The sequence below is a fragment of the Anser cygnoides genome, chromosome 2 (assembly GCF_040182565.1).
Source record: "Anser cygnoides isolate HZ-2024a breed goose chromosome 2, Taihu_goose_T2T_genome, whole genome shotgun sequence".
Classification (NCBI taxonomy): domain Eukaryota; kingdom Metazoa; phylum Chordata; class Aves; order Anseriformes; family Anatidae; genus Anser; species Anser cygnoides.
The window spans coordinates 82,837,610-82,858,691 of record NC_089874.1 but is presented as its reverse complement, the minus strand read 5'-3'; the positions used below and the strand labels follow the sequence as shown (position 1 = coordinate 82,858,691).

The 21,082-nt window shown below is 40.9% G+C and overlaps 1 protein-coding gene across 1 annotated transcript in view; it reads left to right on the top strand.

The window, feature by feature from the left end:
* BCL2 (BCL2 apoptosis regulator) overlaps nt 1-17,819 on the top strand; it is an 89,825-nt gene extending 72,006 nt beyond the window's left edge. The window contains exon 2 of the mRNA XM_048076100.2: nt 15,663-17,819. Coding sequence (XP_047932057.1) covers nt 15,663-15,797 — 135 coding nt within the window. The 3' untranslated portion in view covers nt 15,798-17,819. The remainder of the gene's footprint in view (nt 1-15,662) is intronic.
* The last annotated feature ends 3,263 nt before the right edge of the window (nt 17,820-21,082 follow it).

Sequence of the window (21,082 nt, the reverse complement as noted above, 5' to 3'; positions counted from 1 at the left end):
TTGAAATCTCTCTTCTTACGTGAGGGGCAGGACTGCAGTCTCCATACCTACATTCTCTCTCCCTGTCACTCATTATTTGATGGACTCCTCGTTCAGTTATTTGGTTATTTACTAATATGACTAGTTCCAGTTCCCTCTCTCTACTGGAAAGTGTTTCTGTTCTTAAGGTCTCATTGCTCCACTCTGATCTCAGTTAAATAAGTAGTTCAGAAATTTCAAACACAGTTTTCAGAAAATATTTTTTAAACTCCGACAATTTTTAATTAAATGATTATCAGTGCAATGATCATTAGTGCACAATATTAAAATTTTAGAATTGGGATCATGTCCCCATTCATACTGTAGCTTCGAAATGTATTACTTGGCCCGGGAGTTTCAAAGCCTGGAACCTACCTGTCCTCAGACAACCAAAAGAAGAAAATCAGTCTGTTTATTTAAGTGCATACTATTAAGTGCATGTATTTAGGAATCTAGCTTGAAAGCATGTTTTTTTAAGATTTAGGGAAATGGGATACATTATAGTGAAAATGAGAAAGGACTCTCTTGGCCAATACACCACTGGTAACCACCAACAGTTATTTGCCCAACCAAAAGCTCACCTTTTAATTAAAACTAAAGACAGACAGGCAGAAAGATAGCAACTCTGACTAGGGAACTGCTGAACATATCTTACCCTCTGTTAAGAAGAACATTCAAGTGTTCTGAAATCCCAGAAATGTCTGTGAGAAATTGAGGAAGCTCAGAGGCTGAAAGGTCATGTGGGAGGGGAAGGGTGGCTTTTAGATAGAGCCTAGCCAAGCCTTTGTTTTAAGAAGCCAGTCTCCTGATAAAAAAGAAGCTTGGCTACAGAGGTGAGGGTCAGATCACTCTTCTGAAGGTGCCATCACTGAAGATGGCATCGCTGAAGATGGTTTGCCACTGAGCAGAAAGAGACTGGCAAGGCAAACGCCCCCAATCGTCCCAGGGAATGCAGTCCAAAGGAAAAGGAACTTGGCAAGCTTTTTAATTTCAGCAAAACATATGGATATCATGAGACACTGGATGAGCTTTTCCTATCAGTAAGTAAGAGAGACTGTCTGGGAACTAGCTTCATTTGGCAAGATAGAAAACTCTGGGTCTGAGACAAGGCTTTGACTAAGTCGTTCCCAGTTTCATACACAAGCCTGGCGTGGCAGCGAGAACAGTCCTGTGTGGCCAAGAAGATTGTGTGAGATGGCATTTTACTTTGATAGAGTGAGAAAACCTGGGGAAGGGAGAGCCTAGAAAATGGTGGGGATCAGAACAGAAGTAAATGCTAGCAAAGAAGCCAGAAGTTATGAGGATCTGGGGAACGTATTAGTCAAATACGTCTATTAAAGACATGTGTATATATGGCAGCATCTTGTGAATTCAGGGAACATCATGCCAATTATGACCAACAGAGAGCCATAATTTTGGTAAATGCATAAAAGGGAATTCAGTGAAACTGGGAAGGTATCAGATACAGGATTTGAATGAGTGTAAGTATTTAAATGAATTTAACAAGCTTAAAAGCAAAAGAACAATCAGAGTATTTTGCCATGGAGGATGATTTCAATTATAATGGGCAGGAGGGAAACATAGTGGAACAACATTTTATCTACATACAACATGTTCAGGAAAGAAAGACTGGTCCACAGAGGCAGAGGAGATACTGCTGAATAGAAGGATAGCATAAGCACTATTTAGATGAACTTTAAGTGGGAAGCACTACGCAACTGAATCTCCAAAGACAAATACAGAAATGCAAAACTAGAAATTCCACAGCATTTTAACAACTTTCAGAAAGTAAAGACATTAGCAAGCCTTAGTTGCTATATAGCCAGCTTAAGAGAAGGAAACTGAGTGAGCAATGTTGAACTCAACTACTAACAAAACTGTAGTAATAGGGACTTTGGCTACTCCCCTGTGCTTGGCCAAATAGATCAGGAGGAATACAGATTAAAAGAGAGATTTCTTGACACCTGAGGCAACAGCATCTTGGAAAAGTGACACCCAAAAGGAAGAAACTAGTCTTAACTCAGGTATTAATCACAAACGGATCATAGCTGACTCACTAAGTCTTAACGTCTAGATGGACCACAAGGCTATTCAGTACAGCAGCTCCTATGTTCCTGGATCAAAACTTTAATCTCTTTGAGGTGGTATTACTTTATTTTCTTTAAAAACTCTTGACATAAGGACATAGTTTACTATCTAAGAAATTGATCAAGGCGCAACTTCATCTTTCTCTTCCTAAACCTACCCTTAAAATAGGGTCAGAGGAGAAGGACAAAGCATGGCTTTATGAGCTGTTCCTCCTCTCAAGAGACTGAAAGAGACTCCCCTCAAGAGACTTTCTCACCTACAGCTACACAGTGCCCAGGTGTTCCTGCTTTCCGAGCACAGTTTTATGCTGGCTTCACAGCAAACCAGCCACAACTGGTGTTGACACCAAGCCGTGTTTCAAATGCTCCTACCCACCTCTGCTTGCTTCTGTAGGAACACCACTGCAGCTTAGTTCCATTCTAGACACAAAACATGCATTGCAGCCTCGCGGAGCACCAAGCAGGGCTGGTCTTCACTGCAAGTTGCCATCTGTGTCACAACACAACCTTGAAGAGTCCCACTGGCACGATGCCCACAATGACTTTGCAATTACATTCACCTAAGTTGCACTCAGCATTGTGGCAGCCAGCTGCAGTTAAAACCTGCTGGGACCACAGCCTAAGCACGATTAGCTGGCACAATGACAATCTTGTGTTTGCACTAACTTCAACTCCAAAGACAGGAGGAGTAAGCAATATACCAGTGAGAAAAGCTGTAATTTGTGTATGCACGCATGCTTTGCGGAAACTGTACAAGGCAGTATTGTACGCATAAAGGTGAATAGTAAAAAGAGAGGTAATGAATGAAAGGAGGTTGCATAACCGTAGAAAGAATTAAAAAAAAAAAAACAAAAACAACAACAAAACAAAAACGAAGAACAACCAAACACCAAGATATGAAAGAGGTGCAAGTTAAGAGGTACAATCTGGGACTGGACAAAGATGACAAAGTTGGTAAAAACAATATACCAGGACAGGCAGGCATGACAGGAGGCCCACTGAGCATCCCATGGTTGTTACAGACATGCAGGATGTCCACTTGGGTGGGACAGAAGAAATTAGGCAAAAAGGATTCAATGGAGCAGTACATCTTTTGGAACAAATGCGTCCTGTAGCCTATGCTGAAAATGTCTTTTTTCTGCACTTCAGGCATATTAACAGTTTAATATATGATAGTATCATCAGTGATGCTGAGAACACTGGGCTTCAGTGAATCTGTAGATTTGTTTCATCTTTAACTAATTTGAACCTTTAATCCTCTTGCTTGTGCAAAATCTTCTTCGTTCAGGTCAAAGTATTAAATGGGCTCAAGAAGTAAATAAGGAAATAAATACCAGAAACCCCATGGGGAACATTTAAATTAAAGTTTTCTAATAGTCAAATCAACTTAATGCTGTGATCATAGGCTCAGCTCAGCTTCTTTCCCTCCCCCCTTCACTGCCCTCCATCTCTATGAGTAAAGCTGTGGGAGTAAATAGCCAAAAAAATAATAATAAGGAAGGGACTTCAGGTTTCTTTTAGTTTCTTGATGCTTTTTTTATTTTAGCTGTTGTCATCATAGATATACAGGAACTTCTGAAACACAAATTTGTGAAAACAAACACACAGCCCAAAACATTGGCACCCCCAGTTTTCCCCACCTTTCACTCCTGGTTCACGCTCTACTGTATGCCAGTGTTGGTTAGGCATCTGACTTTTTTAGGGATATAAACTACGCTGATGCAAATCCTTGTGTAGACAAAAATCTTGCTGAGATTACTGTCTTCCACCAGCATAACATATTTCAGTTAATGAGTCAGAATACGCTTTGATATCAGTATAAATGGTTCCTCCTGGGGGGAGGATTGCTTCTTTACTGTTAAAATGTAGATAAGTTCTGAACTTTTCTCTTCCTTTACTTGGGCTTAAATCAGTCAAACCTATATCTAGTATTTCTCATCCAGAAATAACACAGCTTCTTTTCATCACCTTTTTGACTGTTGGTCCCTTTTCTGCGTTCCTGCTTTTGATTGTAAGCTCACCAGAAAGGGGTGTATTTAAAACCCTCCTGAAAGCAGAAGTTCTGTTTCAAGCAACAGTAACCACAGGATCAAATGCCTCCAATCTCAAAAGAAAGAAAACTGACTCAAAAGCTTGAAGCTAACGAATGATTTGCAGTTGTCCGAGACGCTTGTCTTTAATATTGAGGAAGCAATGACTTTCTGGCCTCCGGAGGTGCATCTCCTAGACAGGCAGGCACACAACAAAATGAAGTCTTAATGCCGTGAGCTTCTTGAGACTGCTGCAATAACATTCTGGCAGACTGGGCTCCCTTGGCTCTTTATACTTGCAGCAATTTGAATGTCTCTTTCAGTTTAGCATGATGCTTGGCAAATTTCCCAATCTTACATTATCTGGGAAAGGAAGACAAGAGAAGCTGGTACGTTGGGGGAGCCTTTGAAGAAGCTTCTTCTTTGCTGCTTGTTCATAGCAAAACAGTTGGCTGCGTGCAGGAGAAGTGTTCGGACGGCAGCTTAGGCTGCTAGCTTGAAGAGTTTAACTGAATTGCATCCAGGCACCAAGATGCTCAGATACCACAGCAATGTGTGTGGTATAAGAACCTAGATAGAGGAAGATTAGATAGCAAATCAGACAGAATTTTGCATGTGATTTCCTGGGTTTGTCTAAACTTATAGCAGCAACAGTTAATTATAGGAGTTTCTGAAGGCAACTCCTGGGTGGGTTATGTCACTTATACATTCAATTCCAGCCAGAAATTGCCGGCTGAGAGTTACTGCTGTGGCAGAAAGCCCCTGCTGATGCAAAGCTGATGGAAACAGTCCTTTTGCCTTCCCACTCAGAGGCAGAGCAGCAGACATCGGTGATGGAAGACTTGGGGGAAAAGAAGGAGGATGACCATAATAGTTAAAGTGTGACACAAAGAGAGTCAAGATGGCCACAGGCCATCAGTGAAGACAGACAGACACAGGAGGTGGTTGTACACGGGAGGTATTTGTGGTCATTCTCTAGGTGACTGCTTTACCTACTTCCAGATCTAGTCCCTTGCCTTCTACCACACACGAATCCCTCAGCTCTTGCAACCACTTCTTCTGGCTCTTAAGTAAGGGCAGCTCCTTAACAGCAGATTAATGCTTTAATGAAATTCTTGAGGCTACTTTGAAGTGACTGAGCAAGACAGACTGGTGTTTCAGCAGCAGCTGCTTGGGCACATTGTGCATATTGTTGTACAGAAAAGACAGTGTCCGAAGTCTTTATGCACAACAGAAGTTATCCCTTTTTCTCTGGTAGTTGAGCTTCATCTAAACAGTAGTTGCACAAGTTTCACAGCAGCAGGAATAATTAAGCTGCCTGGATTGCTCCCTCTTTCTCTCCACAGAACTGCATTCTGCCATATAGACCCACCTGCATGTAGAAGTATTTAGAAAAAGTAAAAGGCAAAGGTTTTGGACATCATAGCAGTTTTGATCTGCAGTTTCCAATCTGTGAAGTCTTATTTATTTTAGAAAGTGGGAAAGCTTTCAAGCACTGATTTCATAGGTAATGCATTTATTTTTTCTTGGCTGATAGTCTTGATTTTGTTTTTTAGTCTTTCCTTTGAGTATCTGAACTTTTGCATGAAATTTCTGCTCACTTGGAAACACCAGCACATCAAGTAATTACCAGTCTTTCCTGCCTAAGTTAAGGGCCTTCTCCTTCCTAGTGGTGTTAGTTCAAGGTCACAACAACAGATTTAAACACTTCGCGAATTTGCTGTCCACAGAAATTGTTCATTAAAAGATCCAATTTCCATTGGCATTCTCCCTTTCAAAGGATGTCAACAGGAAATATAAATGCTCAGCTCTTTGTGAAGGATCTGCAAGGACATGCAGGCTTTAAAAAAATAAAAAATAAAAAAAAACAGCAGTTAACCAAATCCTTTAGTTTCTGTTTTGAATGACTGGCCATAGGAATGCAGGCTAAGCTGTATCTCAGCTGTTCCCAAAGACGTGTATGTGTAACTTGTTGATAGTGGTGCTTCAGGCGGCAGTGATAGCAGTGTGACCACCCTCATGTTCGTCGTCCTGCGGCAGAACCAGCCCCCGCCTCCTCTCAGGAAAAAACAGGCACAAGAGAAAACAAAGAGGGATCTGTTGTTTCAGAGGGCTGGCACCCGTACCTCCCACTCTTTACCAAAAAGGAGAGATCCTAGGTCGCCTCGGCCCTCACCCTGAGCTCCCAGCACTGCTGGGTTGTAAGGAGCGGCATGGCTTGCTCTGGTGATTAATGTGAGCGTCTGATACGCGGGAGAGCTGAGACTTGCCTTTCAGGATCTGCAGGGGATCTGACTGATAAGAGCAAAACTTGACACCCGGGATACCAGCTGACTTCATTGGGAACTACACATCACCACCAAAAGGAAAGAAGAGCCCACCAAACCCTAGAGTTCCAGCACTATGTTTTTAAAATCTCACCGGTGCCCAAGGTATATATCTCTTTCACAGTAAAAACTACTTAAAGTGTACTGTAAATGCACAGACGCAGATCAATGCTGAACATCTGGTTAATATAAATTACAGTCTTATTTTGCAAATAAAATTTCCTAGGGTCTACATGACAAAATCTGGCCAGCATAACTATCTCATGGTGAAAAAATCACAACTCTAGCCTACAAAGATAACTATTTTGGCATGATTCCTCTCCCCAGTATGCAGACTTACATAGACTTAACACCAAAGTGTGGAGTCCTTCTGCCAGTGCAGCTCACATTGTTTGGGAGGTATTTCAACCATGCTGGTAGCCTCCTCCAACTGGTAGAAACCATGTCTCCATCAAGTGATTTGGCCAGAGCAGTGACAACAGCAAAGACTCAAATTAGTACAAAATAACCCTTTTTCTCCTGCTACTCGTCTGTAGTATTTTTCAGTTTTAAAGCTTTCCACTAAAAGGAAACACACAAACTTTGCACCCTTTCTTGTATCTGCAATGCATTATTTCCTTTTTAAGAGGAATTAAAACATGCATATGGGTGGGAAGTGTGTCTCTCTCCAACATCCCGATGCTTTTTGGAGGGGAGGAAGGGCTAGGAAGGAGGAAAGAGCAGATGGGTCTGGCAAAGGGAATTAGCACTTCTGCAGTGGGATGCCTGTTGTTTGTTTTGGTGTTGGTTTTGGAGGTGCAGGGGCAGAGATTATTTGCATTTCATTAAGGCTTCATATTTTGTTTTTGCATGGTGGCATTTGAATAAATCTAACGGTCATAGCTAACGGGTTACAACTGTGCATGCAAATGAATTTAAGAGCTGTTTTGAATAGCAAAACAAAAGTCCTTCAATCTGTGAATCATATCCCTACATCCCGATTTTCCTTGTTCTTTTCATACAGTCCCTGTTACCTGATAACATTTGCCGAAGGACTTTCTGGATGAACAGAAAAATTGAAGATTTCATAGCCAGCCCTAAACTATGAGCACTCTGCCAGGCAAGGCAACTTATAAAGCAAGCATGGGCTCAGTAGGGTTCAGCTCATGGTGGCAACAGACAGCTTTCATGTGTACTATTTAGACAGTTGACTTTGTCTGATATTCCCGTTTGTCTCAGCCCGTACAGACTCTCCTAACTCCTTTCCCTGCTCAGTCACCCTTCTTAAGTCTCCCGTGTCTTGTGGTTTCGTGCAAGTGGTGAGCAGAACAGAAAGGAGGAGGAGAAGGAGTGGACAGGAGGCACCCGCACCAAAAACAATCTTTTCTGAGCCAATGCAGACCAGGAACTTCCCCTTATATTAAATTCCCATTACCACTTAGCTGTGAAATGATAAAAAAAAAACATGGACAAGCCACTGAAAGGCCTTCAGGAACAGCCCCACAAGGTAATTCAGAAGTGCATAGGCACACTGATGCCGGTGATCTTCACACCTGTGTGTGCTAAGTACTGGAAGGGGGCTTACAGTTTGCTCCACCGGGCTGCCTCGCTGCCAGGCCACATCTGCCTGCCTTGCAGCTGATGCTGGCACACAGCACCCACCGGGGTACAGCATGCAGGGTCTGGCTCAGGAAATGGCAGGAGAAAGCAGTGAGAAAAAAAACACGCTACCTCGTCTCTTCCTCAAATAAGGCTTTTACAGGTGAGCAAAAATGGTTTGGGCCACTAACGAAGTGTAGCTTGCCAAAGAAAATACATGCACAAGCTCATATGTTCCAGGTGGCTGCTGGTAGAAGCGTAGCTGCCCATTTAAGTCTTCAGCATTTTTTATTTGGCTCAAGGGGTTTTTTGTGCTTATTCATTAAATTGCAGATTTATCGTAAGGTTACTTTGTGTAACCCTCGCTTGTTTCATTCCCCCGGTAAATCAGCTGATTGTCACAAGATTTAAAAAACAACAACCAAAGCCTGCTTCAAGCTGTGTGAGGAATGCATGGCATCTCTGAAGAAGGTGCCACTTCACCTGAACTTTTACCAGAGGCTGCTGCAGCAGAGCAGCGTTGTCCAGCACGGGGCTGGAGTGCTACGGCTGCAGCAACGCTTCTGTGCTGCTGGAGCTCAAGGCTGAGTGCAAGGCAGGCGAGCCAAAGGTATCTGGATCAGAACTCCCTGTTTAGACAACAAACAGGGGATCAAGTATTTCCCTAAGAGATGTTAAAACAAGCAGCAGAAAAAAAAAATGCGTGACTGGTCCCTCGTGGCTCAGCTGATGGCACAGCCTGCTCAGACTAGTTCGGTTTCACCCTTCGCATTCACGTGCACTGCCTGTTCTGGCAGAGACCACTTCAAGCAAGCCCTTCCTTGGCAAACCCTTGGTCTTTCTGTCTTTCTTTTCCCTGTTTACCTCTGCTAATACCTGCGCCTCAAGCCCTTTCACAGCACAGCTGGATACATTTATTAAACAAAACCCTCCATTACTGAAGTGGTGGGCTGATGACAAAAGCTGTGCCAAAGCACTTTGAACATTTCTACAAGCAGCTACTTTCAGTTCCCATTTCTCAGACTGTTACATGATTTAACTCTTTTGCAGCAGCCTGAGAGTAACAGACACTGGCAGCTGGAGCATGCAGGGAACATAATGGTGTATGTGTTCATATTTCCCTCTGTCACTAAATTACAAGCCGGCTCCAAATTTTCAAATTTAGCTTTTTAATTTAGGTAGGCTATTTCCAGTGTAATGGCACTCAAATTGAAAGTAAATTACTAGCAAGACAGAATTTAGACCAGACTTTGAGAGAACAGGCCTGTGTTGCCATTCAGACCCATTTTGTCCTTATTTTTGAGCCATTCAAAAAGTTGTAAGTGTTCCCAACACATCGTGCTTCTTTGCAAAGGATATGGTTGTGTGATGGTACAGTGTGAGTTCCCTTAGCAACTCCATGATGCTTGCTCTGTCCTCCAAAGTGATCCACAAATCACTGTGGGTGTTTGATAAGTTTGTATGTAAGTATAAACTCATTAGAAGTGATTTGATAAATTTGGCTAGAAGAAGATGGCCTAAAACCGGATGGTTCTCAGTGCAACTAAGATTAGTGAAAATACATGCAATTTGTTTCTGTGTACAAATTATATACAGCGTCTAGCATTCAACCAAGTAGTATGACTCCAGAAGCTAAAACCAAACTGCTGAATGTTGATGTAAGAAAATACCAAATTAGTTGAATGGGCTTATAAACCTGCAGAAGCTCTGAAAAAGCTGTGAGAAGAACTTGTCAAGGACTGAGTAGAACCTGAGTAGAGTTTGACTGTGTTGTTTGAATACAGAGGAGTTTGTTCAGACTGCCTTCTTGACTTGTTTCTCTCCTTAATGCTAATATTGCTCCCTCAGAAGTGGCACCCATTAAATGCCACCAATGAGCCGCTACAGTGACACTATAGCTGATGCCAGAAATACCTCATTTTAATGTGGGCCTTTCCAGGAATAAGAAAACCAGGCAGCCTCCCCTAGGTCTGGGCTTTTGCATATTGCAGAGCCACGTCTAACTGAATTAAGTAGAGATGCCAAGACGAAATTGCTGAAACATTTCTCATGCTGACTTGGTTTAACAAGAATGCAGCCTTGTCTGAACACTGCATGGCTTTCCATACAAGTTGAACGATCTACACCTTACTAACCCCATATTTTAAGGGTTGACCATAGCCTGGGTTGATCCTCCATCTCTCTCAACTATGGAGCAAATCTGTCTGCTGCCAGGTTCATTCTCCAGAAGCGTGAACAGGAACAGTCATCCCTGTTACTATAACCAGTCAGATTAATATATTTCTAAGCATATGCATCAGTTTTTATGAACAAATCTAACTGCAATTAGTCTCTACTCCTTAGATGTCTCCGAGTGCCGTGTTTAGACAGAAAATAATCCAAATACTATTTCCATTTATTCGAATTTACATGGCCTTCCATGAGAGCCTGGCATCAGTAGGAGCAGCAGGATATGCCCCCCAAGACCACAGGCTCACCAGTGCAAGTATTTAAACAAAAAGATAGCAAGAACGAAGAACAACAAACAAAGAACTTAGGTGAGACCACTGTGAAGAGAACCAGTTTTGTCCAAAGACAGAAACCTCAGATATCACTGGAGAAACAAAAGGGTATGCAGGCAGCAACTTATCTAAGCTGCATATCTAAGAGGTATAGTGAAAACAGAAGGCAGAATAGATTCATTTCTACCACTGACAATGGTGAGGGGCAAAAAAAAATTAAACAAAACAACAGAAAACAAAACCAGAAAAACAACCAACCAAACTAAAAACACCCTGGATGGGGATTTGATCGGGCGTACACATGCTAAAGCCAGTCCCTGGGCAGGTCCCCTGCCAGCGGTCAGCAGAGTGGCGTGGTGACACCTTCTTTTCCAGCACATTATAATTTGATAAAGTGCACCTGGCTGGAGTGCCAGCATGTCAGCACTCCTAGGCAGAAAAAGATATCGGCCTCTCTAAAGATACCGACCTCGTGAAACACCACACTCGGCACACCACCGTCTGTGGCTGAGCTGTCCTGATTTGCATGTCCTCACTACTCGGGCTTGCATAAAAGACCCATGGACGCTTCAGGAGAATAACAGCTACAGATCTATTTTTTTATGTTCCAAGAACTTTTCTCATTAGCTTCAGGATGACATTTTAATGAGGTTTCACTGCATAGAAAACAGGGGACGATTTAAGCAGCTCTCTCGGCTCTCTCCCTCCCCAAACTCTCTCTGAAATGAGTTACCATGCAGGATTGAAAGCTTTTACGAGAATTTACGTCGCTCATATTGAGGCAGTGGTGAGTGAAAAGTCATTCAGCTGCTACATCTTGGCATCGGAGTGGATGTCATTCCCTCTCCCACCGTAACAGATGGCAGAGCCGTGTCATTCAAACCTGGGCAGGTTTCTTCAAAAGCGTGGAGCTGGTGTGTGTTTGTTTGTTTGTTTTGGAGTCACGGAGAGGGCAGCATGAAATAGCCGCAAGGCAATTCCCGTTCAGTAAAATGGAAGTCTCACCGACTCTTCATTCAATACAATGTGGCTCAAGAGGATATCCTGTCAAACCAATGATAACGAGGGAAATAAAGTCACTTCCTCAACAGCTGTTTGATTCAGGTAGAAAAAGGAAGTCTTTACTTCCTCGTGTTTGCTCTCCCCACCACCCCCTCAGTCACAAATGCAGAATGCCATGCCGAGGCTGGCTTTTCCCTTTGCATAGGCAGGAGGGAGCAGTCGTGTCATTAATGCTTCGCCGGGCGCAGCATATGGGAAGTATTTACTCCTCTGCAGCCTGGAAGCTCGGGCCTGCCTCTCGGGCAGGGATGAAGGCCGAGCTGCAAAGGGACCGAGACTAAATAAACTCCGAGTGCAAGAAAAGAATGTTTGTGTAATTAAAGAGGACATTTGTTTCGTGGATCAGCGCTGCCAAATTTGGGCCAGCGGAAGGGGAGGGCAGTGTGATCTGGATCCTCTGCTTCGAGACGGCCCTGACGCAGGGCACTCTCACACCTCCTCACCCTCGCAAGCAAAATTCAGCAAACTCCATTTTCGCCCCAGGCTCCCTGGAAAGATGGTCAGTGCCATCCCCACAGTGTCTCCCCACGTGTGGTTCAGCAGGCAGGGGGGCTCTCGGCATGCCCCTGGCCTGCCAGTCGGGCCCAAGGAGGTGAGACCGCCATCTCGGGTGCGTAGTACCAAGAGGGACCTAGGCAGAGCATCTTTCCCTCCAACACTCCCATCTTTCCTGCTGGGTGGAAACGGTCAAGGTGAATTTGCACAGTACCAGCGACGGACTGATTCGACTTCATAAAAGCTTCTAAAGAAATTACTTTCAAAAAACTTACGGGGCTGAATGAAGAGTTCTTTTCCGTATAACTTTTAACTGCCCTGATATAATTTTACATCCAGGATATAACTTTCCATTAAATTTTAAATAGGCAGGTCTTAAAATAAAGGCCTACAAGCGTTTTCTTTCCAATTGTGTAAGATTTCCAGAAAGGTTGACCAAGCCAGGACTTGCCTCGGTCTATTTGCCAAGGGGACCCTTGCTTTCATTATAAAGAGTGCTTTTCAGAGTACATCAAGTGTTTCAAGCAATTTTGCTAATCTTATTTGTTTTAGAGCAGATTCTTTTATTTTAAACAGACGGGTTTAGGTGACAAAAATCCAGTGACAAATACATGGGTTTATAGAAGGAGACAAACCTTATGAAACAGTCAGGATTCTGCTTAGGGTTCTCTTTGTGCTAAAATAGTTTCCAGTAATGGGTCATACTTCCCTCCCCTCTCGCCTTGTTTTAGTACATAAAATGGACATGTGTTTATTTAAAACAGGTTTGAAACTTAAACAAATAGTGACAGGCTGTTCAAACAAGCTTCGGAAATAGGCCTAATCAGGATGTTTGAGAAGGGGAGGAGGAATGATCATAAAGAGCTACTTGTAATATATAGTGCAGACACCATTAGGTTGGGTTCATGTTATTGTTGTAATAATCTCTGATGAAACAGTACTGCATGCTGCACAGTTTTTGTTAGCATTCCTCTTTTGAACCATAGGTTATGCCATACTTTTGCCTGGTCTTCAAATGTTACTATAACCCTCTGTCCATCCTCATGGCAAGTACCGGGAGATCAGTGAATCATTGGAAATGGCCTTCCGACCAAACTGGGCTGAATGTTCCTAAACTGAGGTATAAAGAAGGCACAAAATACGCTCATTTTGCAGTTGACAGTGTGTGTGCATCGGCTGTCATAACTATACAGAAGTGAGACCCAGCCCACTGAAAGAAACTATTAAAATATTAAAATATTTTCACGACTTGCATTTCCATGTTTTGTTTTGTTTTTTTCATTTCCTCTCTTTTCCACCCATAATATCACCAAGTGTTGAACTTTACCCTTCTTGCATTTTTATAAGGCCCGATCTTGAACTCCCTATCCAGACAAAGCTCCCATGGAAGTCAGTGAGCCTGCACTGGCGGCAACAGGATTTAGCCCAGTCTGTAACATTTTAGGATATTGTGTTACTTCATAGCCTTAAGGAGAAATAAAGGAAGCTTTCCAAAGAGCTGCACAGCAAACTCTGTGCTTTTCAGCTCTGCAACAGCACAGCTGAATATTAAGGCCAGAGTTTGCAAATGTCTATTTCAAAAACCAGGCAGCAACGAGAAAGTTGCCAAATTTCCTCAGGAATGAACAGTTTGCTTTAAGACATTCCCCACAAAGGTTAAGCTGCTTTCACTTAAGAATATACCCTTGGATACCCATGCTTGAAAATGATTGCCTGGAGTAACAAGCATTGAGAAATAACAGGAGGAACATGATTCAGGTCAATCTGTGGGCCAAATCCTATAGCTATTCTGTTACTGACACACTCGTTCTTATATACAACATGCACCAATATTATTTAATGTAAAGACATGTTTTGAAATTACATACATTTTACTTATTTGAGTCTCACTCAGCATCTAGTGAACAGGCAAATGGCACAATATAAAAAAACCTTACACGCCCTCTCGTGGTGTAACCACAAATGCTTTTATTTTTACGATAACTAGAGAACGCTAATGATGAAGGCTAATTTAACTTCTGTAATTTATGGAAAATACACCTGGCTGAAAGGTTTATATGAATGGTGGAGACCTTTCTGTCTTAATTCCTGCAGTAATCCATGACATATGTGCAATTTTAGAAGGCAGGTTACCTCCTAGCTTAGTAACATTACAAAACATCTAACGGCATCATAACATAAATAGAGAACGTTTACATACACCAAAAAAAAAAAAAAAAGAAAGAAAAAAGAAAAAAGGAAGGAAGCCTAGAGTAAAAAAGAGGGATGGGAAACTCCACACTGGATAGCTATTTCATGGGTTTTTCTCAGTAGTTTGTGTGCAGGCCTCAACTGGTTGCAAAATAAAAGAGTTGTCCTAAACCCTGCTATGAGTTGTGTCCTATTTTTAAAGTCATTCAGCTTTACTATTTATTGCTTTCTTGCAACATGGTATAATTTACCTCTCAGAATGCTCTGAAGTTTCATGTTTGTAAGGAATCATGGGCAGCTTGAAAGAAATACATTAACCGCAGGGTGTTACCTGTCTGATCACCAGCCTAGTAAAATCCGACTGTATATATGGACCACAAAAACTTTAATATTTAAATAGGCTTTCCATTCGGTACCTGCATGCATCTCCAAACATTCTCAGAGCAGCTCTCCTTACATACAGGACTGCATCTTGAAGGAGGAAGCACAACATGTTTTGGGCTCAGGGAAAGCATTCCCTTTACCCCCCCCCCCCCCCCCCCCCCCCCCCCCCCCACGCAATTCAACTTGGGGGCAGCTGTGAGAAGTGGCCAACCCTCTGGCACTGTCTATTTCCCCCTCCTCTTCCTCATGCTGAAGGTAGTGGCTGTAAGCTCCAGGGCAAGTCAGGCTGACAAGACAACCACATGGAGAAACAACTCTTTTTTCAGGGCTGGGTTACTCTTGTGCCAGATCAGCTGGTTGGCCCGACTGACCCTGCAGCCAGACCAAAGTATGACTATCAGGAGCTCAGGACCGAGATGTTACCCCTTCTGGTGCCAGTCATGAAAGACCAGCAGAGGCATAACACAGTACTGCACCTTAACAGCTTTAATCCACACAGATGAAACATCTCAGTGGCTACTATGTGTAGTCTTCTGAACCCACCCCTAGGGAACCCAATAAATACTGCCTTATTTTCAGCAACGCTGACCAGCAAAATAGATGCCCCATGTCCAGTGGAAACAAAAAGTTTGGAGAATGAAGTTCCGTTTACCTCCTTTGTGTATTTTTGTATTTACACATTGAGGAGCCAAAAGGGAGGTACTCATATTTTAAAATGCTGTTCCTGTATTTTCTGTTAGACTGTGCATGCCTATAGCAGATGTCAGGCTGTAAGCAATTACAGCAATATTTGTAAAGAAATAGGCAGGAGAACTTTGCGCTAAGCATTGCACAAAAACATAGCTCCCAAACCACTATTTTAAAAGGTTTGTGTGTTTTTCTTTTTTTCTTTTTTTTTTTCCTGTTGGATGACCACTGTGCGTGAAGAAGCTCCCCTCCCTCTCTTAAAAAGTTACTGGGATTCTGATATTGCTTTATTTCCCTTTCTAGGATGCCTTCGTGGAGTTGTATGGCAACAGTATGAGGCCTTTGTTCGATTTCTCCTGGATCTCTCTGAAGACTATCCTGAGTTTGGTTCTGGTGGGAGCTTGCATCACTCTTGGCGCTTATCTCGGACATAAGTAGAGTCACCCAGTTTATCGTGGATTACAAAAGTCTTTCAAAACAGCAAAATAATATTTTTTTTCTGTAGCACAATGGTATTTTATGAGCAAAACAACTTCCTGGCTAAAGATTAAATCAGCTATTACTGCCAAAGGAAATATCATTTATTTTTACATTGCAGGAAAATTATTTATTAAAAGATATTTACATTTTAACCTGCTATTTTCAGAAACTCTGCAAGTTGTATCTGTCATCACATCATGTTGTTATTCTTAACTTTAATGAGCCCCATTGTCTTTTAGGTTCTTTTTTTTTTTTTTTTTAATTAATGCAGCTGGCTGGATTATTTTATCTCTGAAGAGCAAATATACTGACAAAGACCTACCTGCTTACACTTAGGAAGGCAGTTACTTGAGCTGCTAAAGGCTGCGTAATTGTGTTGATCTTCCTCGCATTTTTTTGGATGGCTGGGAGGGATCTGAAAGAAAAGGTCAGTGTGAACGAAGTTCTAACCCTGTCCTGCCAGCAAGAACTGACGGAGTAAACAGTTCAACATGGTACATACGTGCAGTCAAAATGGCAACTTCTTGAAGGACACTTGGCTATCCCTACAGTTTGAAATATGATTGCCTATGCCTTGTAAACACGCGTTTTCAAGTTACCAGTCGTGCCATCACATCATAGTCATACTAGTATCATCCAATACCCTAATGTGTGTCAACTGAAATAATTTTTAATAGAAGTGTGAAGTTATATCTTTGGGGCTTGCAGGAAATTACTGTTCCAATGATTTTCTCAGCAGTAAAACATTTTCATGGCTATTGACACAGAAACATCAGGAGACCTTAAGTGCCTGCTTCGACAGAGCAGAGCTGGAGTCTGAAGACCTGACCTGTGTCCCACTTTAGTGGGCTCGTATCTGCAACTAATCCTGTTTACTTACGGAGCTCCTCCAGGGGTTTGAAACCAATTAAATGTGGTTCTCTAAGTCCCTGAAAGTTGAAAAAGATTTTGATTTTATTCGGCAAGAAACAGACCTCAGCTGAGTTACAAATTAGCTCTGACTATCCTTGTTTATCAAACTGGACACCAAAATCAAGCTCATTTTCATAACAAAAAAAAAAAAGAAAGTGAGCTTTATCCTCCTGCCCCTCACCCCCAAAATTATTTCATGGTAATAAATTCCTAAGACTGTCTACAGAAGAAAAGATGACGAAGAAACTCCAACTCCTCTATCTGGACAGAGACTCTCTGACACCTCGATCGCACAGGTGCCTACTGTCATTTCAAGCGAAAACAGGGTGGAGGAAAAGGGGAGGGTGAAGTCATCTGCCCCTATTTTAAATGCAACTCAAGTACAATTAATGCAGACTACTTGATATACAGTTTTATAAACAGACCTGTGTTCTGAGACCAGATGTGTCGATATATGTCAGAGCGGGGCTTTTCCATGTGCTCGGAGGGGTCCAGAATTGCTGAGGAAGCAGAAGAATCTGAGTGTGTCACACGGACTGCTCTGAGTAATGGAAATCTCCGTCTTCAATCAAGCGCTCCTATTTTTTCTATGAAACTTTTGAAGTCTGGGATTTGTGGGTAAATGGACATCCAGAGAGAGAAAGAAAAGGTTGCAAAGCTCTGAATAAAACGTACCGTACAATACAGAAGTGCTATAAGGCTGAAAAAATGCAGTGAATAAACTGTAGATTCAACCTCAAGATTTCAGTTGGATAACTTTGTGGCATTATATGCAAAATAGCTCCATTAACTTGGGAATGTAATATGTTCAATGTTAAGGCTGTAGTTGATGTTGTGTCTTCAAAGCTGCTTTTTTGTTTGTTTGTTTGTTTTTAAGAGTTGTACATCTCAGCATTTTTACTGCTATTTAGTCATGGCACCTACACTTTGTATGAGCAAAGACAGAATGAGCTTACCTTTCAAATTTGAAATTACTTTTAATTTTATAGAAGCATATAAAGGAAATGTTTCTAAGAACACAAAAATGTGATATAAACTAGGCTTGATTTAAAAAAAAAAAAAAGAAAAGGAAAGAAAAAACAACATCAAAACAGAAACACCTGCAATGTTTTTAGAGTGCTTCTGTCAGAAGTGAGCGTATACATGCAGGATTCATATGAAAAACATTCTAAATGAGAGCAACCAAGTATTGCGGATTGAGTGTGGGCTTTGTATTTTTTCAGCTACAAAGCTGAATTTGTTTGAAGCCAATTTCCAAACTGGAGTTGGCTGGTATCGAGCTAATGTTTCATTTCACAATCTAGTCTTCGTTTCAATTTGTGCCCATACACCCATTAAAGTTCATGAACTATTAGACCTCAAATTGTTTCAATATTGTTTATTTTATTAAAGGTTTACATTGTCAAAAGTAATAAAAGAGTAACTATCAATTCCAGTGCTGCTATACTACAAGGATAATTTGAATGGCTTTTATTTTTAATACCTTCCAATGGCAAAAGTTTTTTAAAGCTGCTTTAGAAATAATATGAAGAAGACACATGATACACATTTAAATGAATATTGAGGATTTTGTGTTCTGTTGTGTCTACTCACTGGACTTCCCAGTGTACTAGTTAATACCAGGCAAAAAGAAGAGTCGTGATGACTGTTGATGATTTTATTTTATTAAAGAGCTAATGGAATTTTCCCATCCTGACTGCAGAATAGTACAGTATTGTGGCTGCATTAGCTATAACGGTAGTTGGTAATACATTTATTAAGAAACATAGTAGAAACATTGAATGTATATAAAAGCTTGAACTTCTTTAATAAAATCCTCTCCTCTCACTTACGCATTTCTTTTGCAATAATTCCTGTCTTTCCTATTCTTCATTACACTTTCACATAGAATTTTTTTCCACAAAATGCCTTACAGACTTTCATGCTCCAAGACTACACTTCAGTGAAAATCCATCCTCCGTCACTACGCAAACACACATAGCTGGTCACTCCCTGTGTACCCGAGTTGTCAAAGCAAAAGTTAAAAAAGGAGGGACGCTTCTGAAGTTGGTTAGGCGTGGAAGATCAGAGGACAACATAGGAAGAGGTCAAGAAGTAGAGGAAATCAGAGAGCTCACTGAAATATCACCCTGGTTAAAGATGACTGTTAAATGGAATTTGTTCATCTTTCATTCTTTCCCTTGAAAAAGGATGATACAAAGGCAGAGTAACTGATTACAGAGACCCCATGATTATTCTGCACAGTAAAACTTAATTCTGAAGGCATTCTTTTGCAAAACAGAAAATCCTTAGGAATTTGAGAGAAATACTTGATTTGGCTGAATTTAATTTAATTGTCATTAATTCCTTTTCACTCCATTTATTAAGAAAATAATGAAGGAAAATATTTTGCTTCTGAAATAAGATCTCTCTACAATCACCTAAGATCTGTTACAGATCAGTAACTTAGGAACAAATGGAAAAACAAGAAAAAAAAATCTGCAAGCATTCTGAAATCAGAGCTGACACAAAGGAAATTTCTCAATAGAACAAGCACTGGATCCAACAAAGGAGGAGTGAGGCTGTGGAGGTAACAGAATATACAGATAAGGAAGGGGGCTGGAAGATATGGAGAATGACACTGGTATGTAAGAAAATCTCAAGTTTCAGATGATGCAGGAGTGCACCCAAGGTGGTCTGAAAATAGCTTTTAACTAAAACTGGATACAAATTCATGCACTACAACATGACTATAATTACTAAAATTTTTCAATCGCAATTTTTTTAATAAGTATTATAAAATTATCCAATCATTACAAAACTTCATTGGTTTGTTGTTATGATTTGAGATTATGCAGTCTGAGTAGGGTTGCACTAATAAAGAACAATTATGAAAAAAAAATGTTTCTTTGAAAGCAGATGTGCAAAGGAAACATTGATGTGGTACAGTTCAAAGAATACAGACCCAGGACACCCCAGCCTTGCATGCACAAAGTCTCCCTAGCTCAGTCAGTGGGAGTCAGATATATATAAGGTCTGCATGCTTTGACCCTGAAGCATGACACTGTGCTTAGCTGTGCACCTGCATTCAACTTCACAAACCTAGAAGTCCTATTAATTAAAAGTGTAGTGAAGTAGCATGTTTAAAGCCTGTCTTTTTTTCCTCTGTCTGTCTTTAAACAAGCTAGCAAAATGATTCATTTTTATTGTGAGTTAATGGCTCAGTACTAAACAAAAAATTAAACATCTTTTGATTTATAAGCATAAAAATTCTTTCTCATTGCAAAAGCCCAGCTTTGTTTTTCATTCCTCTCTCTCTTTCAAACCAGGCTACACAAAAAGAAGACAAAAGAGCCAATTTAATCTGTATTTGTTTTAAATCACACTCGTATACTAAGTTAATGCAGCTTCATCACGTGATGAAATCTTTCTCACCAAGTTATACAGCATTAAAAATTCCACACAGAACTATATATTTTTATAATTTAAGTAGCATATTTTTTTCTTTTTCTTCTGAATATTTGAATTTTAATTATCACCAGCATAAATGTACATAAGCAGATATCGTTTACCCAGTACCTTTGGATGATGTATGTATGGTAATGTAGTTTGTCAGTTTATCATCATTTAATATGATTATGTTGTTCTTTGTCTTTAAAATGTTATAAGAACATGCTGCCATTAAACTTTCCATGTCTGTCTAGTTAATATTGTGAAAAAATAATAAAGCACACTGTGAGTTACTTGTTTTGCATTTGAATTGTTTAGGATTGGTTGATAAAACACTACTCCAACATTCACGAGTGCAATCCTATAAATGAAACATAATGTTTCCTTCTTGATTGTTCTGATGACATGTTCTGCTTGATATCAACATCTTCAGGCTACAGTGAGACTGTACAAGTACTACTCACCCATGCTTTTTCTCCAGATCCAAAGTATTTGATGATTTTTGTAAAGCCACAGATCTTGGAATTATGGAAATGCAACTGTCTTTGAGCTGTCTTAAAAAAAAAACAAGCTTTAAGAACACACATACACACAAAACTTACATCTTTGAAGTTTATGCAACAGAGGCACATAAACAAAATTTTAGTTTTTTTTTTTTTTTTAATGCTGTGCTATTTTTCAAGCTAATATCAAAATGTTTAAAAGTTGTGTGTGGTAGCTAGTACGCATAGCAGGTTTGTGTTTAACCCAGCGTGCACTGTGCAAGAATGTATTGATAAAATTCACCTTTGAAGGTCCGATGAACTTGTGTCCACAGGCTTCCCATAATATCAGGGAAAGAGGTGATATTTGGAATAGCTGAGGCGGGCTCTTGGTCTGCCTGGACCGTCCTGATAGAAGAT